The 24,533-nt window shown below is 47.2% G+C and overlaps 2 protein-coding genes across 9 annotated transcripts in view; one reads left to right on the plus strand and one right to left on the minus strand.

The window, feature by feature from the left end:
* Positions 1-1,648: 1,648 nt before the first annotated feature.
* Positions 1,649-22,682, minus strand: EIPR1 (EARP complex and GARP complex interacting protein 1). Of its 3 annotated transcripts, XM_068116998.2 has the most exons (10): positions 22,491-22,631; positions 14,378-14,461; positions 14,084-14,216; positions 13,125-13,190; positions 10,273-10,429; positions 7,100-7,199; positions 5,554-5,690; positions 5,236-5,403; positions 3,663-3,839; positions 1,649-2,254 (listed from the first exon to the last, which is right to left on the minus strand). In XM_068116998.2, exons 1-10 carry the CDS (start codon positions 22,530-22,532, stop codon positions 2,086-2,088), a joined length of 1,233 nt encoding a protein of 410 aa, XP_067973099.1. In that variant the 5' UTR covers positions 22,533-22,631; the 3' UTR covers positions 1,649-2,085. The 3 variants fall into 3 exon arrangements, with proteins under 3 accessions (XP_067973099.1, XP_078634278.1, XP_067973100.1); XM_078778152.1 differs by lacking the exon at positions 13,125-13,190 and having other exon boundaries at positions 10,273-10,469; positions 22,491-22,682; XM_068116999.2 differs by lacking the exon at positions 13,125-13,190.
* Positions 22,630-24,533, plus strand: part of TRAPPC12 (trafficking protein particle complex subunit 12) — an 88,043-nt gene continuing 86,139 nt past the window's right edge. For 2 of the 6 annotated variants that reach the window (XM_078778148.1, XM_078778150.1), the window contains exon 1: positions 22,808-22,900. The gene's annotated coding sequence lies outside the window, so the exon portion shown is untranslated. Of the gene's footprint in view, positions 22,700-22,807; positions 22,907-24,533 lie in introns of those variants that run through there. The other 4 variants (XM_068116996.2, XM_078778151.1, XM_068116997.2 and 1 more) reach the window with 4 other exon arrangements.

Raw genomic sequence — 24,533 nt, forward strand, 5'->3', positions numbered from 1 at the left:
CAAATGCTCCAATATCTGAAAATTTTCATTATACTGTTATGAATTTTGGGGTAGGGGCATATATAGATATATAGATTTAGGTAGATCTGCATAGGTAGGTGCTCCGATGATCGGGGGGAACAAGAACCATCTCAATGTAAATAAGTAGAGGACCTGTCTAGCCCGGATGTCAGATAAGTTGGATGTGTCCCCGCCACTAGGGGGCGGGGGATGTTAAGTAGTTGTATGGATTATGCTAATTCCCGTGTGTCGTTTCCTCTGTGATCATATCTGTGTCCCATATGGCAACAAACCATAGATATTAGTTAGGCCCACTAGTTCCACCACACAAACACTAATTAATTCCCCCCTTTTAAGAAAACTCACCAGAAGCCAGTTCGGGGCACTGCCAACAGAGCCGCAGCCAGCTACAACACCAACCTGCATGGCAACACTCATTGCTCAGGCAGGCTGAGGCCACTCCTACCTCGCGATGGATTGGTAAGAGGGTTTGATGGGCAGATCACACGATTGGTCGAGGAAGGGCCAGTGACGTCAGACGACGAACCACACCACGAACCGCGAGCCGACATTTTCTTCCTTCTCGTGCTGGATCCGATAGCGAGCGGTCGCATTTTGGCTATGTCAGCATCGACGTCTCCTTTTGTTCTCTCGGTTTTTGGACTGCCCTCTTGAGCTTGGACCTTCGGCTTGCCCTGGACTCTTCCTCTTCTCTTCCTCGTGCGACGCTCTTCCCTCCTCCTCTTGCTACCTTCCTGACGCTGTCCTCTGCCCTCGGCTCGTGTCCCTCGTTCCGGACCTCGCGAGAAAACGAGATCAAGACAGCGGGCTCCAGGCAGTGATCGGAGACGCCACCGGGAGACGTGCCAAGTTTTGGCAGACAGAGAGCGGCAGTTTTGCCAGGCAGGAACGACGCGTGGACAAGCGTTGCTTGCCGCTGGAGCGTGGTGAGGCCTAGCGGCGCGTGGAACCAAGTGGACTGTGGCCTTATCCCCAAGCGGGAACGGAGGGCCTGGACGATTGCAGACGACGCACCGAGCGATCAGAGCTAAGTGCATGATAAAACACACGTTTATTTTTCATATATCCTCCCCATCTGTACGTGTGTGTGTCTGTAATAGGAGCGCTCCAGTTAGAGGGATTAGACCGGCGCGTTTTATTTTGTATTATCGGCATCCGTGGTAATAAACCTGTTTATTTTTGTACATAAAAGCCGTTTCCCGCTTGAGTTATTACTTTGCAGGTTTGAAGACTGCCCGGCGAGATCGTGTCAGGTAAAAGCTTCCCGCTTCTTCTTCCTCCCTTCCTCCCGTGCACATATAGTGAAATCCGTATTTGAACAACGCCTCGAATAACGCTCGTTTCCATCCATGATTACCTGGTTTTCACCGAGGGCAATCACACGACAATACATTTATCTAGTTATGGTGCAATTTTGGTGTTTTTATCAAAAATGTACAACAGGTTTGCTATGCTGGCACACGATAAAGGGGAAAGTGGAAGAAGAACTCAACTCATTCATCGTTGTCACTTCCCGTACTTTATACTGTACATATGTCAATCGGGCATAGTTCCCGTTACGGCCATTTGTCTACTTCTGTGTGCCTCGTATCCTTGGTGTGGAACTGTAACAGATGGGTTCAATAACTGAATTTCATCCTTTAATAGTCAGTCAAATTCCACAAATGTAACCTTTACGGACAAACTCGTACCATGGCTGTGCCAGAAAGATCAATACGTAGACAAATGACAAGTGTAAGACAACAGCAATATTGGGCATTGCCTATTTGGTTCCAATTATTTTTCATCCCGTTTACCCTTCCTCCTGTTGCGCCGGAACTTGTATCCAGCTTCACTCCATATGTCCTCCCCCGCCCCCTTGATCCCATTATTCCTACAAGTGTCCATTTACCCTGCTGTCGGTGTGTTCCCATCTTTCCCAACGATGCTAAGTACGTTCTGGTCCCCTCTGTATTCTAGCTCTTCCGCCAGCCTCAACCTTGTATTAAAAAAAAGAAAAAAAAGAACAGTGAACAGGAATAAGGAAGGAGCCGTGGCACGGGATGGGACACAGAATGGTTTGGGCTAAAGCAGGATGTTGTATTTCACCGCGCGTGGGACACGGTTAATGACAAGTCGTCCATCATAACTGAGGGAGGCAAAGAGCCAGGGGTCAGCAGATGACCACTCCACGGCATAGACGCTGTCCTCATGCTCCTCATATGTGGCGATGATGCTGTCTGCAAGGGGTTCCCTGTAGACAGACAATGTCCTAAGTTGTTATTCAATCTCTCGGGCAATACGTTTGCTTAGGAATAAATAAATAAAACACTATGATGACCCCACAAAGTCACAAAAACGAATCACAAAACATCAAAGATCATCAATGATCTCTCCGACTCTCTGAAAAATTATATCGATCTCTTTGCTGATGACTCCACTCTCTGCCGCTCCATTCCTCATCCCTCAGATCGGCAGTCTGCAGCTTCCTCACTCTCTGCAGACCTGGACAAAATCACAGCCTGATCAAACAAGTGGAACATGTCTTTCAATCCTGACAAAAAGACCGACTGGAAAACCCTCCCATCTACTTTCTCAACAATCCTCTCCAAGAAGTTCTGTAACTCAAGCTTTTGGGTCTCACTATCTGCCATGATCTTTCTTGGGAAAACTACATTTCCAAGCTGGCCTCCAAAGCCAGTCGCCGAATGGGCATCCTCCGTCGTGCGAAGTCCTTTCTTGGCACCCCTGAGCTCTTCACCACATACAAGGCTTTCATCCGCAGCTCAATGGAATACTGTTCCCCCCTCTGGGCTGGTGCTCCTGCCTCACACCTAGCTCGTCTTCACGCTGTTGAAACCAAAGCTTTCAGAATCATTGGAATCTCCCGCGATGAAGCTATCTCCGAGGGCCTTTCACTCACTCACCGCAGGCAGGTTGGTGGTCTTTCTGTCTTCTACCGACTCCTCTACGGCCTTGCTTCCCCAGCTCTCTCTGTGTTCTGTCCCCCAAATATTCCTACAGGTCGCACAATAACTGCCAGTAACCCTCTTCTGGTGAAATTGCCAAAATCAAGAAATTGTATTGACCTTCACTCTTTTCTCCCACCTCTGGAACAAACTCCCTCACTCTCTTCAATCCCACTCCTCCCTCCAGGTCTTTAAAACAGCTGTTCACCACCATCTCTTATCTTCCCCCATCCAAAACCTTGATCTTTTCTACCCCCGTTAATTCACCCCAGATACACTTTTTTTTTTAAATACCAACTTCTTTCCTGGAGGTCCCAGCAGTGTCCATGCAGTTTTTACCTCTCCCACTCCCCCCCCCCCTTCCCATTCCTCCTCCCCCCCCCCTTCCCATGCCTCCTCCCCCCCTTCCCATGCCTCCTCCCCCCACTTCGCATGCCTCCTCCCCCCCTTCCCATTCCCATTCCTTCTCCACCCCCCCCCCCTCCCATGCACCCCTGCCCAAGCCCTCTCCCTCCCACAGATCTCCCGATGTCCCTGCTCTCCATCTTGTTCTCCCACTGCCTTTATCATATGTTTTATGTTTTATGTGTCAGTTTGTCTTTTTGAGATCAATGTTAGCTCTTACATGAGCCTGGACCTTGTATACAAAAAAATATAAAGAAATCCATGGTACCGGCAGATCGAGATACCCACCGTTTTTCATCCATGCGTTTCTCGCTCGTAACCTCCTCTTCCTCATCGTCCTCATCCACGACCGGGCCAAAGGGCTCGGACGATATGGACGCCATGTTGGACAAGATGACGCGACTGTCGCTGCTGCTGCTCAGCACGAGCTGGTCGTGTGCGTGGTTGTACCGCACGCTCCACACCCTGCCAGGCAAGTGCACCGCACAACGACACCATTGCATCTTCATACATCGCAACAAACATCCCACCTTTATTATGCAAGTATTATTTACAATACACCGTGAAAATGTTCCAGCTGAACATCTACAAAAATCAATCCGTTTTCGTGGAAAACACGAACAGATCTAGCGTTGGGATTCTAAGGAAAGACGATTCTGAGGAAAGACGATTCTGAGGAAAGATTCTGAGGAAAGACGATTCTGAGGAAAGTTTCTGAGGAAAAATTCTGAGGAAAGATTCTGAGGAAAGACGATTCTGAGGAAAGACGATTCTGAGGAAAGATTCTGAGGAAAGATTCTGAGGAAAGATTCTGAGGAAAGACGATTCTGAGGAAAGATTCTGAGGAAAGACGATTCTGAGGAAAGACGATTCTGAGGAAAGACGATTCTGAGGAAAGACGATTCTGAGGAAAGACGATTCTGAGGAAAGACGATTCTGAGGAAAGATTCTGAGGAAAGACGATTCTGAGGAAAGACGATTCTGAGGAAAGACGATTCTGAGGAAAGACGATTCTGAGGAAAGACGATTCTGAGGAAAGACGATTCTGAGGAAAGACGATTCTGAGGAAAGATTCTGAGGAAAGACGATTCTGAGGAAAGATTCTGAGGAAAATTCTGAGGAAATCTGTTTTTGTAGAAAACACGAACACGTCTAGCATTGGGATTCTGAGGAAAGACGATTCTGAGGAAAGATTCTGAGGAAAGATTCTGAGGAAAGATACTGAGGAAAGATCCTGAGGAAATCTGTTTTTGTAGAAAACACGAACATGTCTAACGTTGGGATTCTGAGGAAAGACGATTCTGAGGAAAGATTCTGAGGAAAGATCCTGAGGAAAGGTTCTGAGGAAATCTGTTTTTGGAGAAAACACGAACACGTCTAGCGTTGGGATTCTGAGGAAAGACGATTCTGAGGAAGGGCGATTCTGAGGAAAGATTCTGAGGAAAGACGATTCTGAGGAAAGACGATTCTGAGGAAAGATTCTGAGGAAATCTGTTTTTGTAGAAAACACAAACACGTCTAGCGTTGGGATTCTGAGGAAAGACGATTCTGAGGAAAGATTCTGAGGAAAGATCCTGAGGAAAGGTTCTGAGGAAATCTGTTTTTGGAGAAAACACGAACACGTCTAGCGTTGGGATTCTGAGGAAAGACGATTCTGAGGAAGGGCGATTCTGAGGAAAGATTCTGAGGAAAGACGATTCTGAGGAAAGACGATTCTGAGGAAAGACGATTGAGGAAAGGAGATTCTGAGGAAAGATTCTGAGGAAAGATTCTGAGGAAAGATTCTGAGGAAATCTGTTTTTGTAGAAAACACGAACACGTCTAGCGTTGGGATTCTGAGGAAAGACGTAATCGTACTCACCAATGCGAGTGATCCTCTAACATCTTCACGGGCTTCGTCGTGTTCCGCGTATCCCAGAACTTGACCCGGCAGTCATCACCACAGCTGGCCAGACAGTACTGCTTGTTTGGGTTGAAGTCAAGGTCTCGAACAAGCTGTCCATGAGCATTGTCTATGCAGTACACCTGGCTGGACAAAGGTCATTATTGTCTGTTTCGTGTTATTGTCCCCAAGTGCGACATCCACAAATGCCATTAACTAGTCTCATCCAGACCAACGTTTCTGATTTTTCGGCCAATCTCACATGATGATGAGCTTTTGGCTCGGCACGTCCGTCACCTCATAGTCCGAATGTCCCATCCTCGGATCGTCGTATCGTTGGCCGTCGCCACTTGACAGCAGTGGTGATGTGGGCTCCAGCGGCCAGATGTGAACTTCAACTGACCTTTTCCTTCCACGGACAGAGAGTTTGAGAGCTACAGGGTGCGACACGTCATCCATCACAATTGGTGGCAGCACTCCAAAACCGGCATTGCAGCAATACATCGATATTCCAACCACCGAGCAACAACGCTCAACTAAACTAATACACTGGAAGTTCCAGGGAACCTAAACTCAACTGGTCTATATCAATATGGTTAGAATATGCATAATAGTATGCATAACATAATATAATAATATGCATAACTATATAGTTTATATGTGCGTTTATATGTTTATATGTGCGTTTATATGTGTGTTTTCAAATATCTTTAAGTGGCAAAAGGCACAAGTTTCATCAAATTTGATCAGTATTTGTGACTTTTAGAGCTTGGACGTCGTCCAAACTGATGTTTATGGGTCAAGTCATGTCATAGGTCATGACGTGGTCATTTTTCGGACATCGTCAAAACCCGTAATATATGTGTTGAGGTTTGTTACATACTGTCTACACACCAAGTTGCAGCCTTATAGCTACATTAGGAAGTAGCAGATTGACAAAAATTGATTTTTCAATATGGCCGCCCTGCCACGCCCATTTTTTGGTGTGCAATGCCCAAATGCAATCCCAAACTAGCTTATGTCTTAAAGATGGTGCATAACAAGTTTCATCAAATTTATTCAATATTTGTGATTTTTAGAGCATAGACGTCGAATTGTTTACAGACGACAGACAGACAGACAGACAGACAGATGACGGACACTGGGTGTCGACAAAAACTCAGCTGGAAATAGTCCAGTTGAGTTAATAACGTTCTATGATCTCAAGCATTACCCTGTCATGCTTTTCTACCCCCCATTCAGACCCCTTCCCTCGTTTTCACTTTTCCTTCCACTTCTGCAATGTAGCCTGGTGTTGACTTAGTGGTTAGGGTGCGGCTTGGGATCCTGGGATCCTGGGTTTGAATACCGGTCGATCGCCGAATTAATGCCAGGTGGGGTTGACTCAGCCTGTCATCCTTCCGAGGTCGGCAAGATGAGTACCAGATAACTGGTTTTCGGGAGGCAGAGGCAGACGCCCACAGAAATGATGCAACCAGCAGCCGGGTGGCTGCACACGAACCACGCACTTCTGTAATTGAGAGCCTGCTGCTGTGTCCATCTTGCTCACTCTCCTCTGAGTCGTCCTCTCATTCACATTCCTTATCCCTCCATTTCTCCCTCTATTTTTGTCCCTCATTCCTGCTGTTGGTACCCCCTCCCCTCTTTCTGCTGTTATTTTTGTTATCCATCCTGTGTTATAGATCTTCCATGAGCCTCGACGTTGTATGTATGTATGAATCGACGAATGAATAAATGAATGAATAAATGAACGAATAAATAAATAAATACATCTCAGTTCACTGACTGAAGGTATTCGATTCGCCGTTATCCTGTTGACCATTCAATCCTTCACTAATCTCACCACAGCCTCGGTGGAGCTCTCCTTGAGGTCCCAGCAGAGGAGATGGTTGTCTGCAAGTGTGATAACCTTGGTGCCATCACCCATCGGCTCCCACAGCACACTGCCAGTAGGGATGCAAAGGTCACAGAGGCTTGTCAGGAACATGTGGATACGGGGGGAGAAGCGTTTAAACTTTCATGTTGATGCACAGTAAAACTACATGGATTGGTTTGGGAGGGTCATGGTGATCATGGGAGAAATCCCACCATACATTCCAAGCATCTCATCCATTCGCTCCCTCTAGCTCCATTATTCAGTGTGCATTTCCTTTCCCTGGAAAGGATCATCACCGACTGCATTGATTGTGATGTCATTCGCCGAGCGTAACCGGTCAGAACCTGCGGTCATCAAATCTCTTCCCTTACACACACGTGCATATTATGATGTTTTTTATGTGCACACATCATTTGTCTAGATAGTTGCATGACCTTTCTCATGACATTGGTCACCATTTTTGGACTAATATTGGTCTGGCTCATGAAGCAGGCAACACAGGTTCAAATCCCAAATAACAGAGGTTTGTCCATTTTCTAAATACAAGATTAGACTCATGGAAGAGCGAGATGAGATGAGGATAAAAAGGCAATTTATGGACAATAAATGCATACCTATACCAACAACGGCCTGTTTATTTCATCCATTGTTATACCTGTCTGTCGATGCAGGGAGACCCTAGCCGCCTTCACTAGCAAAGCTCCTTCTTCATTCTCTCCAATCTACAATTTTAGATTTTTGTAAAAAAAAAAAAGAAAGCTGAGGATAATGACTGTACCTGGGTTGCTGTGTTGTCATGATTTTCTGAAATCATAATACAAGCAATTATTTTGCACAAATTTATTTGTCGTGTTTGTGATATTACATTTTAAAAAGCAACTTAGGTTGAAGATTTAGGTTGAAAAAAGAAAAAAAAGAAAAAAACAACCCATCAGCACATACATAACGGGAGGGGTAGGTGCAGACTGGAAGTTTGGAACGACTACACCTCACCACCACGTAATTCAAAACACCTCACCACCACATAATTAAAAGCACCTCACCACCACGTAATTAAAAACACCTCACCACCACGTAATTCAAAACACCTCATCAACACCTAATTCAAAACACCTCATCAACATGTAATTCAAAACACCTCACCACCACGTAATTAAAAACACCTCACCACCACGTAATTAAAAACACTTCACCACCACATAATTAAAAACACCTCACCACCACGTAATTCAAAACACCTCACCACCACGTAATTAAAAACACCTCACCACCACGTAATTCAAAACACCTCACCACCACGTAATTCAAAACACCTCACCACCACGTAATTCAAAACACCTCACCACCACATAATTCAAAACACCTCACCACCACGTAATTCAAAACACCTCACCACCAAGTAATTCAAAACACCTCACCACCACGTAATTCAAAACACCTCACCACCACGTAATTCAAAACACCTCACCACCACGTAATTCAAAACACCTCAACACGTAATTCAAAACACCTCACCACCACGTAATTCAAAACACCTCACCACCACGTAATTCAAAACACCTCACCACCACGTAATTCAAAACACCTCACCACCACGTAATTCAAAACACCTCACCACCACGTAATTCAAAACACCTCACCACCACGTAATTCAAAACACCTCACCACCACGTAATTCAAAACACCTCACAGCCACGTAATTCAAAACACCTCACCACCACGTAATTCAAAATACCTCACCACCACGTAATTCAAAACACCTCACAGCCACGTAATTCAAAACACCTCACAGCCACGTAATTCAAAACACCTCACAGCCACGTAATTCAAAACACCTCACAGCCACGTAATTCAAAACGCCTCACAGCCACGTAATTCAAAACACCTCACCACCACATAATTCAAAACACCCCACAGCCATGTAATTCAAAACACCTCACCACCACTTAATTAAAAATACCTCACCACCACATAATTAAAAACACCTCACCACCACACAATTAAAAACACCTCACCACCACACAATTCAAAACACCTCACCACCACATAATTCAAAACACCTCACAGCCATGTAATTCAAAACACCTCACCACCACTTAATTAAAAACACCTCACCACCACATAATTAAAAACACCTCACCACCACACAATTAAAAACACCACCACCACACAATTAAAAACACCTCACCACCACGAAATTAAAAACACCTCACAGCCACGTAATTCAAAACACCTCACCACCATGTAATTCAAAATACCCCACCTCCACGTAATTCAAAACACCTCACAGCCACGTAAATTCAAAACAGCTCACCACCACATAATTCAAAACACCTCACCACCACATAATTCAAAACACCTCACCACCACATAATTCAAAACACCTCACCACCACATAATTAAAGACACCTCACCACCACAAAATTAAAAACACCTCACCGCCACGTAATTCAAAATACCTCACAGCCACGTAATTCAAAACACCTCACCGCCACATAATTTAAAATACCTCACAGCCACGTAATTCAAAACACCTCACAGCCACGTAATTCAAAACACCTCACAGCCACATAATTCAAAACACCTCACAGCCACGTAATTCAAAACACCTCACAGCCACATAATTCAAAACACCTCACAGCCACGTAATTCAAAACACCTCACAGCCACATAATTCAAAACACCTCACAGCCACGTAATTCAAAACACCTCACAGCCACGTAATACAAAACACCTCACCACCACGTAATTCAAAACACCTTGCAGCCACGTAATTCAAAACACCTCACCACCACATAATTCAAAACACCCCACAGCCACATAATTCAAAACACCTCACAGCCACGTAATTCAAAACACCTCACCACCACGTAATTCAAAACACCTCACCACCTCATGATTCAAAACACCTCACCACCACGTTATTAAAAACTTCACAACCACGGAAACGAAAGTTTGGGGGAGTAGTTCAGCGACAACACAGACACTGCACAGATATACATTTATATAAATATATATAAATAAATAAAAATATAAATATAAATAAATATATATATATATAAATATATATGCATATGGCCTCCACCCTTTGAAGAAAGAGACCTTTAAACCAAAACCAAGCCAGGTACTTGCTCCCATACCTAGTAGTGCTAGTCGGGTTATTGCTCTCGAGGTGGCACAGCAGATCCAGTGCGAGCGGGTTGGCTCCCACATCCTCGCCCGTGTCCGCTTCACCGGCCTCAGCGTCACATGGGATGCGCCACACGGCCGCACGCGTCTGCAGCTTGCCGTCCACACCTGCATTGTATGGAGTGGTGAGGTCGTGGCCCTGCTGGGCCTTGCCGTGCAAAACGATTACTTATTAGATCACCTTGGCTTCAGTTTACAGAGTATGTGAACATGTCGATCAACAGATTATTTTATTAATGGAAATGTGCAATAACTTTTGCAATCTCTCCATTGTTTTTTAAAGCACCAATCAAATTGATGCATTCAAATGAACAATGCAATTATGCATTCACATCTACTGTGGGGACTCCTCGATTTACGCTCAAGACTCGGCCTAAAAAAATGAATGCAAAACGTAAATAGAAAACGATTTTCCCCTCGGCATAATATTAGAAATTGAAGATTCTTTCCTGGATGGCAGTTTCAAGTCATAACGTAACCGAAGTAAAGACAGTAAATGTGTAAATGCAGGTCCTGTAAATAAATACTATAGACATAACTAAATAAAGAACTGCCTTTTAAGGCCATTTTTCCCTACAGAGTGAGGGTTGGCCTTTTTTTGGGCACCGTGGTCCCCTTTTTTTGAAGCAATGTTTTATGGCCGGATGCCCTTCCTGCCACCAACCCTGTTAGTCGCCTCTTGCGACACGCAGGGAATTACCAGTAAACTGGTACTCAATTTGTCGACCTCGGAAGGATGACAGGCTGAGTCAACCCCCCTGGAATTAATTCAGCGATTGACCGGAATTCGACCCCAGGATCCGAGGATCCCAAGCCGGCACCCTAACCGCTAAGCCAACACCAGGCGTTCATAATAACTAAATAATACAATATAATGTAAATAAAAATTTTAATTAATTAATTATGTAGGTTTTAAGTCATTGCATACAGTACTCGCCAAAAGTTGCGGCACGCAGCGAGTGTGTGTCCATGCCTGGGAAGCGTGAGTGGAGCGGTTTCTGAGATGAGGCCCTCTACTTTAGGACACTCGACTTGATTTTGGTGTCGCTACTCGTAATTGGCCTCAGTCGAGGGAGGGAGGCTGAGCGCGTGGGCAATTTCCAATAAAAACGCTCAAATCGCTTCACTGCGTCCATTTTAATGTCAAAACCAATAGCTTTATGAGCCTTCTTCTTGGAAGTCTCAGCTGGAGAACTTGAGGGTCATTTATCACTCATGATGAAGGGGTTTGGGAGAGTTTGGCACATAATTACAATCAATGAAGGCCAGACGAGTACAGTACAGTACAGACTGCGCGTGACTGAGGGCAAGAGAATTGATGTGCTGTACGTCGTTCCTCCAGTTCCGTTGCACGCCGGCGCAAAATTTAATTTTTTTTTTCCCACATGAAAAGAACCATCAACTCAAAAATCAAGAAGCATAATGGAAAATTGTTCAGTACTTTGTCAAAGGCGTCAAGTCGGAAAAAAACCGTAATAAGAATCAGTGTGAATTGAGGAGTACATGAACAATAAGTAGAGCCTGTGTGACTGTAGCTATGTCAGCGATGTTCACTCGTCCATTGGTCACGGCACTGACCAATCGGGTGTGTCCGTTTTTATCGCGTCTATCTGAGTGACCAAGCAACAGTCCATCTAGGTCAGTGGTTCCCAAACTTTTTTGGTGGCGACCCTGAATACAATCTTGTCCTGGCCTGGCGACCCTAAATGCTGTACATGCAGTGTTAATGACTCATCATTTTGATACATTGTGTTTATACATATAGTTTTATTGAATTAATTACCAACACATGATGACTTTCAAAGAGTTTTAATTGGACAAAATGAAAAACAAATTTACATGAAAATGAGACTTTATTACACAAAGATTTCCTCAGTGGCTACCGTGATACTGCTTCATTTTGTGGGTAAGCTCCTCTAAGTTTGGTTTTATGTTGATGGACAGAGCACAACGCAAGTCATGCTAAGGATCCACACGGTTCCTTGATTTAGTCTTGATTGCAACAAGACCTGAAAATCCTTGTTCACAGAGATATATTGTTGGAAAAGGGAGAAGAGCTTTTTCAGCATCACGAGTCAGAATGGGCTTATCCTCAAGTTGGATCCAAAATTTCAAATACGGGACCTTTTCAAAGCGTGGCTTCTGCACTTTATTTTCCTGGAGTTCTACAAGTTATTCTTGACATGCCGGAATATCTTCTCTGACTTCACCGACGTCCACATTGAACACATTTCTGATCCAACTATGCGCTCTTGAGGTCGACGTTTTCTGGAAAATACCTGTCCATTTCTTCCTGAAGGTTCCTCAGATGATCTTCGAAAATACTTTTGACGTCAACAAGGGATATTTCCGACGCATCTTCCAGCACAGCACTCTGTTCTGGAAAGGCAGCCGTTTTTCCTTTAGCCAGTTTTTCTCTCCAAAGAGCAAGCTTTTTCTTGAATGAGGCAATTTTTTCACCTATGTTCACCATGGTATGATTACGGCCCTGCACTGAACACACCGAGGTTGGACATTCCCAGATTTTTCTCTCATCTCGGTGAAGCCATATTTCAAAAACTCAGGGTTATACAGCAGTTGTGTTTTGCGTCGGGCCATTTTCCCAGTTAAAGACCAGACCTGGAAAGAAAAGATTTATAAATTATAACATTTTTAGTAAACATTGGAAATTGTTCAAAAAGTTTAAAATAACCAATTGTAAAGTTAACTATTAGTAATTATTATATTATTCGACTCCACACACAGTAACATTCATCAAAAACCACACGTAAATAAAGACAAGTAAGATGCAGGCAATACTTACTTTGTTTGAAGTAACTAGATCTCATCCTCCAGTAAACAAGTGAAAGCACGACTGTCAGATTGTGAACTGTCGACACATGCGAAACTCAAATTTCTTATATGCGAAAAATTGGTTTTCGAGTACATTCTTGAATGATTCAGAATAAAAAAGAATTTTTGGCAACAGAACATAATAAAATAAACTCCAATGATAAAACTCACCTGAAAGTTATGAATGTATAAAAATCAAACATTTTTAATTGAAATAAAAACGTTTAACGAATAAAAACAGTGCATTCAATAATTAAGCTCAAAGGTGATCCCGGGTGAGGAGGCTGTTTCACAGCACCACTTGGTTGTCTGCGACATAAGGGTGAAAGGTGCGAGGAGAGCTCGGCGGGTGAAGTACCAACCGAGAATGAAGGTGTGGAGGTTGAAAGAGGTGACAGTGAGGGAGGCATTAAAAGAGAGGCTGAGTATGGTGGAGGATGATGTGGTTGAGCTTGATTTTTTTTTTTTAATGTAGAGATAATGAATGTTCTCAACCGAATGTTGATCCAACCCGAATCGGGCAGGCAGTGGATTCCATCTGCCCCGCCTCTACTTTTTTCATCGTATTTTGGCGGAATTTTTTTTTTCTCGTGCTGAGCTTTCATGACTTTTTCTGCACAACTCGAGTGCACGTTTTGAGACTAATTTAATAGAAAATGTATGTGGCCGCCACGGAATCTGTCCCTCCCCCAGACTTTGAGCATGTCCAAAATAACCCGGCCCGATTAGGGTTAAGGTAAGTATGAGATGTGGAGGGTCAGGAGAAAGGGGAGGTATTTGTCTAACCTCTAAAGGATGCACGTGTCTATAAAGGCCACATGGAGGCATCTGTCCAAAGAGGAATTGACGACATTAAGAAGAAGAAGATAAAGATGAATAAACGTTTATTTGCGTTTTGGTTTGAATATTAGGTTGCGATATGCGACTCACAGGTGTTGTAGCAAGTTGAGAGGACGTTGAAATCTGCAGGACTTGCACTGATGTGCCAGATCTCCCCAAAGTGATGGAGAAACACCGTCTTGTTGATTAGGTTGTTTTCATCGTCAAAGTCAATGAGGTGAACCTTCAGGGAAACAGTGCACTTGTGTTTATTACCATCACCTATAATCATTTATAGGTGTGCGAGGTCACACAGTCAGCCATTTATACGATTCTCGACAACTGACACACGGAACGTAAATCGCAGCTCGGGGCCTTTGTGGAAATTTTGAAGAATCCACCAACCTGGTTGTCGTGTTTCAGAGACTGAGTCCCGACCATAAACCTTATGGCGTCCGTCTCAGCAGTCTGCGCCGTGAGTGTTCGAGCCTTCAAAACAAAAACGAGGTTATGATGAGCTACAAGTTCGTGCACTCATCTGGGTTTCCTGTGCACAAAACGTTGGGATCCCGACCTGAAATCCCAATAATGACATCATGGTCTTATCCCGCATGTGGTGTTTTGCACATGTTCCTCCGGTAGTGCCACCACTGCCGCAGCTTCTGAAATAACTACTATTACCATTTTAATGGTACAAATTATTCCCACCATTTTGACCCACGTTCCCAGGGCTTGCTCTCCAAACTCTCTGCCTATGGCATCCAAGGCCCCAAAACTCTCATGGTTTACTGGCTTTCTCTACTCTCGTAATCAACGCGTGGCTCTCAAGTGAATCCTCACCTTATCTCACTGTTTGTTGAGGCTGCAGCTCCCCAAGGAAGTGTCTGGGCCCAATCCTATTGCTGATCTTTATCAACGGTCTCTCTGGAAAATCCCCTTTATTTTATCACTGATCTACACAAAATATCCCATAATAGCTTTGTCGATCTGGATTTGGGGAGTTTCTCCCATTCTTCCTTGTAGATTTGCTGAAGCTTTGTCAAGTTTAATGGGGAGCGCCAGTGAACATCAATCTTCAAATCTTTCCACAGATTCTCAATGGGATTGAAGTCTGGGCTTTGGCTGGGCCGCTCAAGGACTTTCACGTTCTTGTTCTGAATCCATTCCAGTGTTGTTTTGTCTGTATGCTTGGGGTCATTGTCCTGTTGCAGCGTAAATCTTCGCCACAGTCTAAGGTCTTTTGCACTCTGAAGCAGGTTATCCTCAAGGATTTACCTGTATTTGGCTCTATTCATAGTTCACTCTGTCTTTACAAGTCGCCCTGTGCCTGCAACTGAAACCATCCCCATAGCGTGATGCTGCCGCTACCATGCTTCACGGTAGGGTTGGTGTTAGATGGGTGATGAGCTGTGCTCGGTTTCCACCAGACGTATCGCTTGGGGTGGAGGTAAGTTAGTTGTTTGGGGTTGGGGGTACGTTAGTTGTTTGGGGATGGCTGGGTGGGGGTATGTTAGTTGTTTGGGGGTGGGGGTATGTTAGTTGTTTGGGGATGGCTGGGTGGGGGTATGTTAGTTGTTTGGGGGTGGGGGTACGTTAGTTGTTTGGGGGTGGCTGGGTGGGGGTATGTTAGTTGTTTGGGGGTGGCTGGGTGGGGGTATGTTAGTTGTTTGGGGATGGCTGGGTGGGGGTATGTTAGATGTTTGGGGGTACGTTAGTTGTTTGGGGGTGGGGGTATGTTAGTTGTTTGGGGGTGGCTGGGTGGGGGTATGTTAGTTGTTTGGGGGTGGCTGGGTGGGGGTATGTTAGTTGTTTGGGGGTGGGGGTATGTTCGTTGTTTGGCGATGGCTGGGTGGGGGTATGTTAGTTGTTTGGGGGTGGGGGTATGTTAGTTGTTTGGGGATGGCTGGGTGGGGGTATGTTAGTTGTTTGGGGGTGGGGGTACATTAGTTGTTTGGGGATGGCTGGGAGAGGGTACGTTAGTTGTTTGGGGATGGCTGGGTGGGGGTATGTTAGTTGTTTGGGGGTGGGGGTACGTTAGTTGTTTGGGGATGGCTGGGTGGGGGTATGTTAGTTGTTTGGGGATGGCTGGGTAGGGGTATGTTAGTTGTTTGGGGATGGCTGGGTGGGGGTATGGTAGTTTTTTTTTTTTTTTTTTTTTTGTATACTGAATCGAGGCTCGTGAAAGAGCTAACATTTACTTCACAAACAAATCGACCAGACAAACAAAATACACAAAAAGAGGGAGCGGAAGACAAGATGGGGAGAAAAGGGGAAGCACACAAACACAACATCCGAGAGCAGGGAGATGTGTGGAAGGGAGAGGGCCCGGGGGGAGGAGGCATGGGAAGGGGGGTGTGGGGGGGGGAGGGAGAAGTATAAAGCACAAGGACACCAAGACAGAAGTTGGTATTTCAAAAAGTGGAATTGGGGTGAAATTAGCGGGGGTAGAAAAGATCAAGGTTTTGGATGGGGGAAGATAAGAGATGGTGGTGAACAGCTGTTTTAAAGACTTGGAGGGTGGAGTGGGATTGAAGAGAGTGAGGGAGTTTGTTCCAGAGGCGGGAGAAAAGAGGAATGAAGGAGTGAAGGTGAGCAGAGAGTCTTGATTTTGGCAGTTTAACCAAAAGAGGGTTGCAGGCAGATCTTGTGCGACCTGTAGGAATATTTGCGGGACAGAGCCCAGAGAGAGCTGGGGGGGCAAGGCCAGAGAGGAGTCGGTAGAAGACGGAAAGACCACCAACCTGCCTGCGGTGAGTGAGTGAGAGGCCCTTGGAGTTAGCTTCATCGCGGGAGATTCCAATGATTCTGAATGCTTTGGTTTCAACAGCGCGAAGGCGAGCTAGGTGTGAGGCAGGAGCACCAGCCCAGAGGGGAGAGCAGTATTCCATTGAGCTGCGGATGAAAGCCTTGTATGTGGTGAGGAGCTCAGGTGTGCCAAGGAAGGACTTCGCACGACGGAGGATGCCTAGTCGGCGACTGGCTTTGGAGGCCAGATTTGAAATGTGGTTTTCCCAGGAAAGATCATGGCAGATAGTGAGACCCAAAACCTTGAGTGACAGAACTTCTTGGAGAGGATTATTCAGAAAGTGGATGGGAGGGTTGTCCAGTCGGTCTTTTCGGAGAGACATCGTAAGAGTGTGAGATTTATCAGGATTGAAAGACATGTTCCATTTGTTTGCCCAGTCTGTGATTTTGTCAAGGTCTGCAGAGAGTGAGGAGGCTGCAGACTGCCGATCTGAGGGATGAGGAATGTAGCGACAGAGAGTAGAGTCGTCAGCAAAGAGAAAGAGAGGATTTTCAAGAGAGTCAGAGAGATCATTGATGAAGACCAGAAAAAGCACAGGGCCCAGAACACTGCCTTGGGGAACTCCAGCCTGAACAGGAAGAGGAGATGAGAGAAACCCATTCAGGGCCACACGTTGACTTCGACTAGAGAGGAAGTCCGCCAGCCATGCGTGGAGATTTCCATGGATAACAAAAGAGGAGAGTTTGGTGAGCAGAGCGGAGTGCCAGACCGTATCGAAGGCACGTGATATGTCAAGGGAGACTGCTCTAATTTCCTGTTTGGCATTGAGGACCTCCATCCATTGTTGAGAAAGCAGAAGCAGCATGTCCAGAGTGGAGTGTCCAGGTCTGAAACCAAATTGATGATCAGAGATCAAGCCATTGGAGAAGAGGAAAGATTTCATATCTGAAGCAATGATGGATTCCATGACTTTGCTGATAATTGGGAGAAGGCTGATTGGTCTGTAGTTGCTGGGATCTGTTTTTGCACCTTTTTTGTGCAAAGCGGTGATGTTGGCAGATTTCCAAGCAGATGGAAGATGACCTTGAGCAAAAGAGAGGGTGAAGAGAACAGAGAGAGGGAGTGAAAGAGCGGAAGAACATGATTTTAGGACCCGTGGGCTGATGCCGTCAGGTCCAGTTGCAGAATCAGAGTCGAGGGTTGACAGAAACTTTTCCACCTTGTCAGGAGGAAAGGACACAGAGTCCAGGAGCAGCTGGGTACGACAGGGTACGGTGGGTACAGAGAGGGATGGGTTTGGGACACAAGATTTAGAGGCAAACACAGAGTTGAGGCATTCAGCTTTTTCACGTGCGGAGTCAGCCGTGTGGCCATTTAAGGTGAGTGAAGGGATGGAGGGGGAACAAACACCAGAAACAGATTTTACCAGACGCCACCAGGATTTGGAAGAGGGAGACAGATAAGAGAGTTCGGTCCTGAGGACGGAGAGATATTGTTTCCTGGCTCTCCTGAGGGTGGACACACACTTGTTTCGGGCTTTGTGAAAGGAAATGAGATTTCCTTCCGTTGGATTTGCTTTCCAGGAGACAAAAGCAAGTTGTTTCTGGGCAATAGCCTCACCACAAGATTCCGTGTACCATGGACGGGAGGAAGGGTATGACAACTGAAGACGAGAAGGGATAAATCTGTGCATGAGAGAGAGCAATTTCCTTTGGAAGAATTCCCAGGATGAGTTGATGTCAGAGGCAGTAGAGATGGGAGACCAGTCCAGATGATTGATGGCTGCTTGAATACCGTGCCAGTTGGCCTGAGTGAAATGCCAGACTCGTCGACGCTGAGGAGGCTCTCTGAAAATGGTCAGAGAGATGTCCACTTTAACAAGCACATGATCAGAAGAGCCGATTGGAGCAGAAGAAGAGCAGCAGACATTTTCAGGGAAGTTAGTCATAACCAAGTCCAGAAGAGAAGATTCTCCGTTGACTGAGATCCGGGTTGGGAAATTGACAGATTGTGTCAGTCCCAGTGAGTCACAGAAGTCCTTTGCTGAAGAGCCATGGCTGGTGAGAGAGGTACCCACCCCCAGCCAACTGGCATGGTGACAGTTGAAATCACCACATATGAGGAAGAGAGTTGGGATGGGTAGATAGAAGTTGGTCCATATTATCAGACAGCGAGATGTAGATGGAGTCATCACTGTTTGGTGGACGGTACAACACGCATATGAACAAAAGGTGGGAGCGAAGGGGAAGCCGTAGCCAAAGGTATTCCTGGGGGTGAGGTGGAGAGAGGGCAGTGCAGGGCGAGTGAGGAAGAGAGTTTTTTATAAAGATAGCAACCCCACCTCCAGGACGAGGCTCAGGTCTATCATACCGGAGGAGGGAGTAACCTGGGAGAGATACCAAGGAATCAGAGACATCATGAAGGAGGAAGGTTTCTGTTAAGCAGATCACATCTGGTTTGTCAGAAGCAACCTGTATGGAGAGATCAGTTAAGTTTGAGCGAAGGCCCCGGATGTTTGAGGTCCATACTGTTAAGGAAGAGGAAGGGGGAGCATCGGATACAGAACAGGGGGTGGGAGCAGTAGGGCAGGATGTGGAAGAGGAGGAAGAGGTAGGGAGAGCTGTTGCAGGTGTGTCAGAGATTACAGAATAGCTTGGAGAAAGGGAAGAATGGGGCGGACAAAAGGTTTGATGGTGTTTGGGTGAGGCGCAGTGAGGTGTTATTTCAGGAGGGGGAAGAGTGAGGCAGAAGGTTGAGGAAGATGAAGGTGAAAGTTGGAAGGGGGAAGAAGCGGGGAGGACGCTTTGAGGAGGAGGGGTGAGAGGGAAGTCTAGGAGGGGAGGAGTGAGGGAGAGTCTCGGAGGGGAGGGGTGTGGGGGGAGTTTAGGAGGGAAGGGGCAGGGGGGGAGATTTGAAAGGGATGGGTGTTTGGGAAGATTTGGGGGGGAGGGGCAAGGGGGAAGATTTGACAGAGATGGGTGATGGGGAAAATTTGGAGGGGAGGGGTGTGATTGGATTTTGAAAAGTGTACGATTTATGGGAAACGAACATTTATTGCAAAATGAGTTTCTTGAGACATTCGAGTCAAAAATACGTTTGAGGACGCTGAAGGATGGGTGGAGTTCTGGAGACTTTAGGGAATGAATGAAAGATGCACTGTAAGAGATGGAATTTTTTTTTTGAATGAATAGAATTGGTGAGCAAGTCGAAAGCATCCTTTTATAGAAGAAGTAGAAGGGGTTAGTTGTTTAAGGGTGGGGATTTGTTAGTTGTTTGGGGATGGCTGGGTGGGGGTATGTTAGTTGTTTGGGGGTGGGGGTACGTTAGTTGTTTGGGGTTGGCTGGGTGGGGGTACGTTAGTTGTTTGGGGTGGGGGTACGTTAGTTGTTTGGGGATGGCTGGGAGTGGGTACGTGAGTTGTTTGGGGCTGGGGGTACGTTAGTTGTTTGGGGGTGGCTGGGTGGGGGTATGTTAGTTGTTCGGGGGTGGGGGTACGTTAGTTGTTTGGGGGTGGGGGTACGTTAGTTGTTTGGGGATGGCTGGGTGGGGGTACGTTAGTTGTTTGGGGATGGTTGGGTGGGGGTACGTTAGTCGTTTGGGGGTGGGGTTACGTTAGTTGTTTGGGGATGGCTGGGTGGGGGTATGTTAGTTGTTTGGGTTGTGGGTATGTTATAAGGGGTTGGAGTACGTTCGTTGTTTGGAGGGGTGTGTATGTTCGTTATTATGTGGGTGGGGGGGAATGTTAGTTGCATGGGTGTATGCTAGCTGTTTTGGGGGTGGGGTATATTAGCTGTTTGGTTGGGGTGTGGGGGGTGGGGGTGGGGGGTGGGGGGTGGGGGAGGTATGTTAGCTGTTTGGTTGTGGGGGTATGGTAGCTGTTTGGTTGTGGGGTATGGTAGCTGTTTGGTTGGGTGGGTATGGTAGCTGTTTGGTTGTCATTGTGGGGGTATGGTAGCTGTTTGGTAGTGGGGGTATGGTAGCTGTTTGGTTGGGGGGGTATGGTAGCTGTTTGGTAGTGGGGGTATGGTAGCTGTTTGGTTGGGGGGGTATGGTAGCTGTTTGGTTGTCGTTGTGGGGGTATGGTAGCTGTTTGGTTAGGGGGGTATGGTAGCTGTTTGGTTGTGGGGGTATGGTAGCTGTTTGGTAGTGGGGGTATGGTAGCTGTTTGGTTGGGGGGGTATGGTAGCTGTTTGGTTGGGGGGGTATGGTAGCTGTTTGGTTGGGGGGGGGTATGGTAGCTGTTTGGTTGGGGGGGGTATGGTAGCTGTTTGGTTGGGGGGGTATGGTAGCTGTTTGGTTGGGGGGGTATGGTAGCTGTTTGGTTGGGGGGGTATGGTAGCTGTTTGGTTGGGGGGGTATGGTAGCTGTTTGGTTGGGGGGTATGGTAGCTGTTTGGTTGGGGGGGTATGGTAGCTGTTTGGTAGTGGGGGTATGGTAGCTGTTTGGTTGGGGGGGTATGGTAGCTGTTTGGTAGTGGGGGTATGGTAGCTGTTTGGTTGGGGGGGGTATGGTAGCTGTTTGGTTGTCGTTGTGGGGGTATGGTAGCTGTTTGGTTAGGGGGGTATGGTAGCTGTTTGGTTGTGGGGGTATGGTAGCTGTTTGGTAGTGGGGGTATGGTAGCTGTTTGGTTGGGGGGGTATGGTAGCTGTTTGGTTGGGGGGGTATGGTAGCTGTTTGGTTGGGGGGGTATGGTAGCTGTTTGGTTGGGGGGGTATGGTAGCTGTTTGGTTGGGGGGGTATGGTAGCTGTTTGGTTGTGGGGGTATGGTAGCTGTTTGGTAGTGGGGGTATGGTAGCTGTTTGGTTGGGGGGGTATGGTAGCTGTTTGGTTGTCGTTGTGGGGGTATGGTAGCTGTTTGGTTAGGGGGGTATGGTAGCTGTTTGGTTGTGGGGGTATGGTAGCTGTTTGGTAGTGGGGGTATGGTAGCTGTTTGGTTGGGGGGGTATGGTAGCTGTTTGGTTGGGGGGGTATGGTAGCTGTTTGGTTGGGGGGGTATGGTAGCTGTTTGGTTGGGGGGGTATGGTAGCTGTTTGGTTGGGGGGGTATGGTAGCTGTTTGGTTGGGGGGGTATGGTAGCTGTTTGGTTGGGGGGGTATGGTAGCTGTTTGGTTGGGGGGGTATGGTAGCTGTTTGGTTGGGGGGGTATGGTAGCTGTTTGGTTGGGGGGGGTATGGTAGCTGTTTGGTTGGGGGGGTATGGTAGCTGTTTGGTAGTGGGGGTATGGTAGCTGTTTGGTTGGGGGGGGTATGGTAGCTGTTTGGTTGGGGGGGTATGGTAGCTGTTTGGTTGTGGGGTATGGTAGCTGTTTGGTTGGGGGGGTATGGTAGCTGTTTGGTTGGGGGGGTATGGTAGCTGTTTGGTTGGGGGGGTATGGTAGCTGTTTGGTTGGGGGGGTATGGTAGCTGTTTGGTTGGGGGGGTATGGTAGCTGTTTGGTTGGGGGGGCATGGTAGCTGTTTGGTTGTGGGGTATGGTAGCTGTTTGGTTGTCGTTGTGGGGGTATGGTAGCTGTTTGGTTGGGGGGGTATGGTAGCTGTTTGGTTGTTGTGGGGGTATGGTAGCTGTTTTGGGGGGATGTTTTGGGTGTTCCGGAAGTCTTAGATCATTAGGCTACGCTACATTATGAATGGCGAGAAAAATTCCTCATAATCTACATTACTTATAAATAGAATGACGACAATCTGGTGATTTTAATTCATTGTGTTGTTTGGCCTCCAATTAACCGTGACGCAGACAAATCTCAATACAACAACCTGTACGAACGACTCCGTACCTGGAACTCGATTCCGTAAATGACAGGAGCGTCATCGTCCATTGCACCGGCTCCGCCGCTTCCTCAACCTTCACTCGATCAAACACACTGATTTTAATGACTGTTTCCTCACGTAATTCAAATTTTTATTTGACGTGAAAGAGAAACACAAATACAACACATCTTGGTTGCGGAAATATCGCGAGATGTATCTGAAACGTGACGTCAAGGTGGGTGCTTGGGCGTCCACTTTAAATGTATTTGTAAATTATAAAACTCAAAATGATACAAAACTACGATAGTGCAGTCGTAATTGGTAATATAGTATATTTACATGTATATAGTTGTGTGTTTGAATTTAGAAAATGCAGGAAGCGAAGAAGTGATGTTTGAATTTGATAGATCCTGATCCTGACGTTTGGGTTGTGCTTGTGCGGGTAAGCCGGTTGTTTGGTCAGGTGAAGCGGTGTCGGGAGGGAGGGTGAAACTGAAGCGGTGTCGGGAGGGTGAAACTGAAGCGGTGTCGGGAGGGTGAAACTGAAGCGGTGTCGGGAGGGTGAAACTGAAGCGGTGTCGGGAGGGTGAAGCGGTGTCGGGAGGGTATAACGCGGTGTCGGGAGGGTAAAGCGGTGTCGGGAGTGCAAAGCGGTGTCGGGAGGGTGAAGCGGTGTCGGGAGGGTGAAGCGGTGTCGGGAGGGTATAACGCGGTGTCGGGAGGGTATAACGCGGTGTCGGGAGTGTAAAGCGGTGTCGGGAGGGTGAAGCGGTGTCGGGAGGGTGAAGCGGTGTCGGGAGGGTGAAGCGGTGTCGGGAGTGTAAAGCGGTGTCGGGAGGGTATAACGCGGTGTCGGGAGTGTAAAGCGGTGTCGGGAGTGTAAAGCGGTGTCGGGGAGGTAAAGCGGTGTCGGGGAGGTAAAGCGGTGTCGGGGAGGTAAAGCGGTGTCGGGGAGGTAAACCGGTGTCGGGGTGGTATACCGCTGTCGGAGTGGTAAACCGCTGTCGATGTGGTAAACCGCTGTCGGGGTGGTAAACCGCTGTCGATGTGGTAAACCGGTGTCGGGGTGGTAAACCGGTGTCGGGGTGGTAAACCGGTGTCGGGGTGGTAAACCGGTGTCGGGGTGCTAAACCGGTGTCGGGGTGGTAAACCGGTGTCGGGGTGGTAAACCGGTGTCGGGGTGGTAAACCGGTGTCGGGGTGGTAAACCGGTGTCGGGGTGGTAAACCGGTGTCGGGGTGGTAAACCGGTGTCGGGGTGGTAAACCGGTGTCGGGGTGGTAAACCGCTGTCGATGTGGTAAACCGCTGTCGATGTGGTAAACCGGTGTCGGGGTGGTAAACCGGTGTCGGGGTGGTAAACCGGTGTCGGGGTGGTAAACCGGTGTCGGGGTGGTAAACCGGTGTCGGGGTGGTAAACCGGTGTCGGGGTGGTAAACCGCTGTCGGGGTGGTAAACCGCTGTCGGGGTGGTAAACCGGTGTCGGGGTGGTAAACCGGTGTCGGGGTGGTAAACCGGTGTCGGGGTGGTAAACCGGTGTCGGGGTGGTAAACCGGTGTCGGGGTGGTAAACCGCTGTCGGGGTGGTAAACCGGTGTCGGGGTTGTTGTGGAAAACCAATCAGGTCCACACAACTTTAGTCCAACTTGTGGTTTAATTCCATTTAGATCATGACATCATCCTGTAATGCAGGAAATGCAATAAGTATACGATGTGGCATCACATGGGACCATTCATAACATTCAATGCAAGCAAGCTGGATATTCTATGCTGGCGTACTGTTAGCGAGTCTACCAGATGTAACGTGTCACAGGAGAAGTCTCGGAGCACCGTCCGCAGCAGCGGGTCTTATAGTCACGCCCCTAGCGGTGTCAACGAGCAGCGAGCATCACCCCGGGTTCAGTACGAATACGATTTCACTACATTCTCCCCCCCCCCCCCCCCCGTCAGAATTATACGGCGGTGCGGCTAGAAGCGAGCGAGCGTCAGCACGAACAGGGTGCGGAACATCAGTCGACCCAACCGTATCGGGCCGGGCGGCGAATTTCTCTGCCAGCACGCGTCCGAAATTCC

This window comes from Myxine glutinosa, chromosome 5 (genome assembly GCF_964187855.1).
Source record: "Myxine glutinosa chromosome 5, kmMyxGlut1.1, whole genome shotgun sequence".
NCBI lineage: Eukaryota > Metazoa > Chordata > Myxini > Myxiniformes > Myxinidae > Myxine > Myxine glutinosa.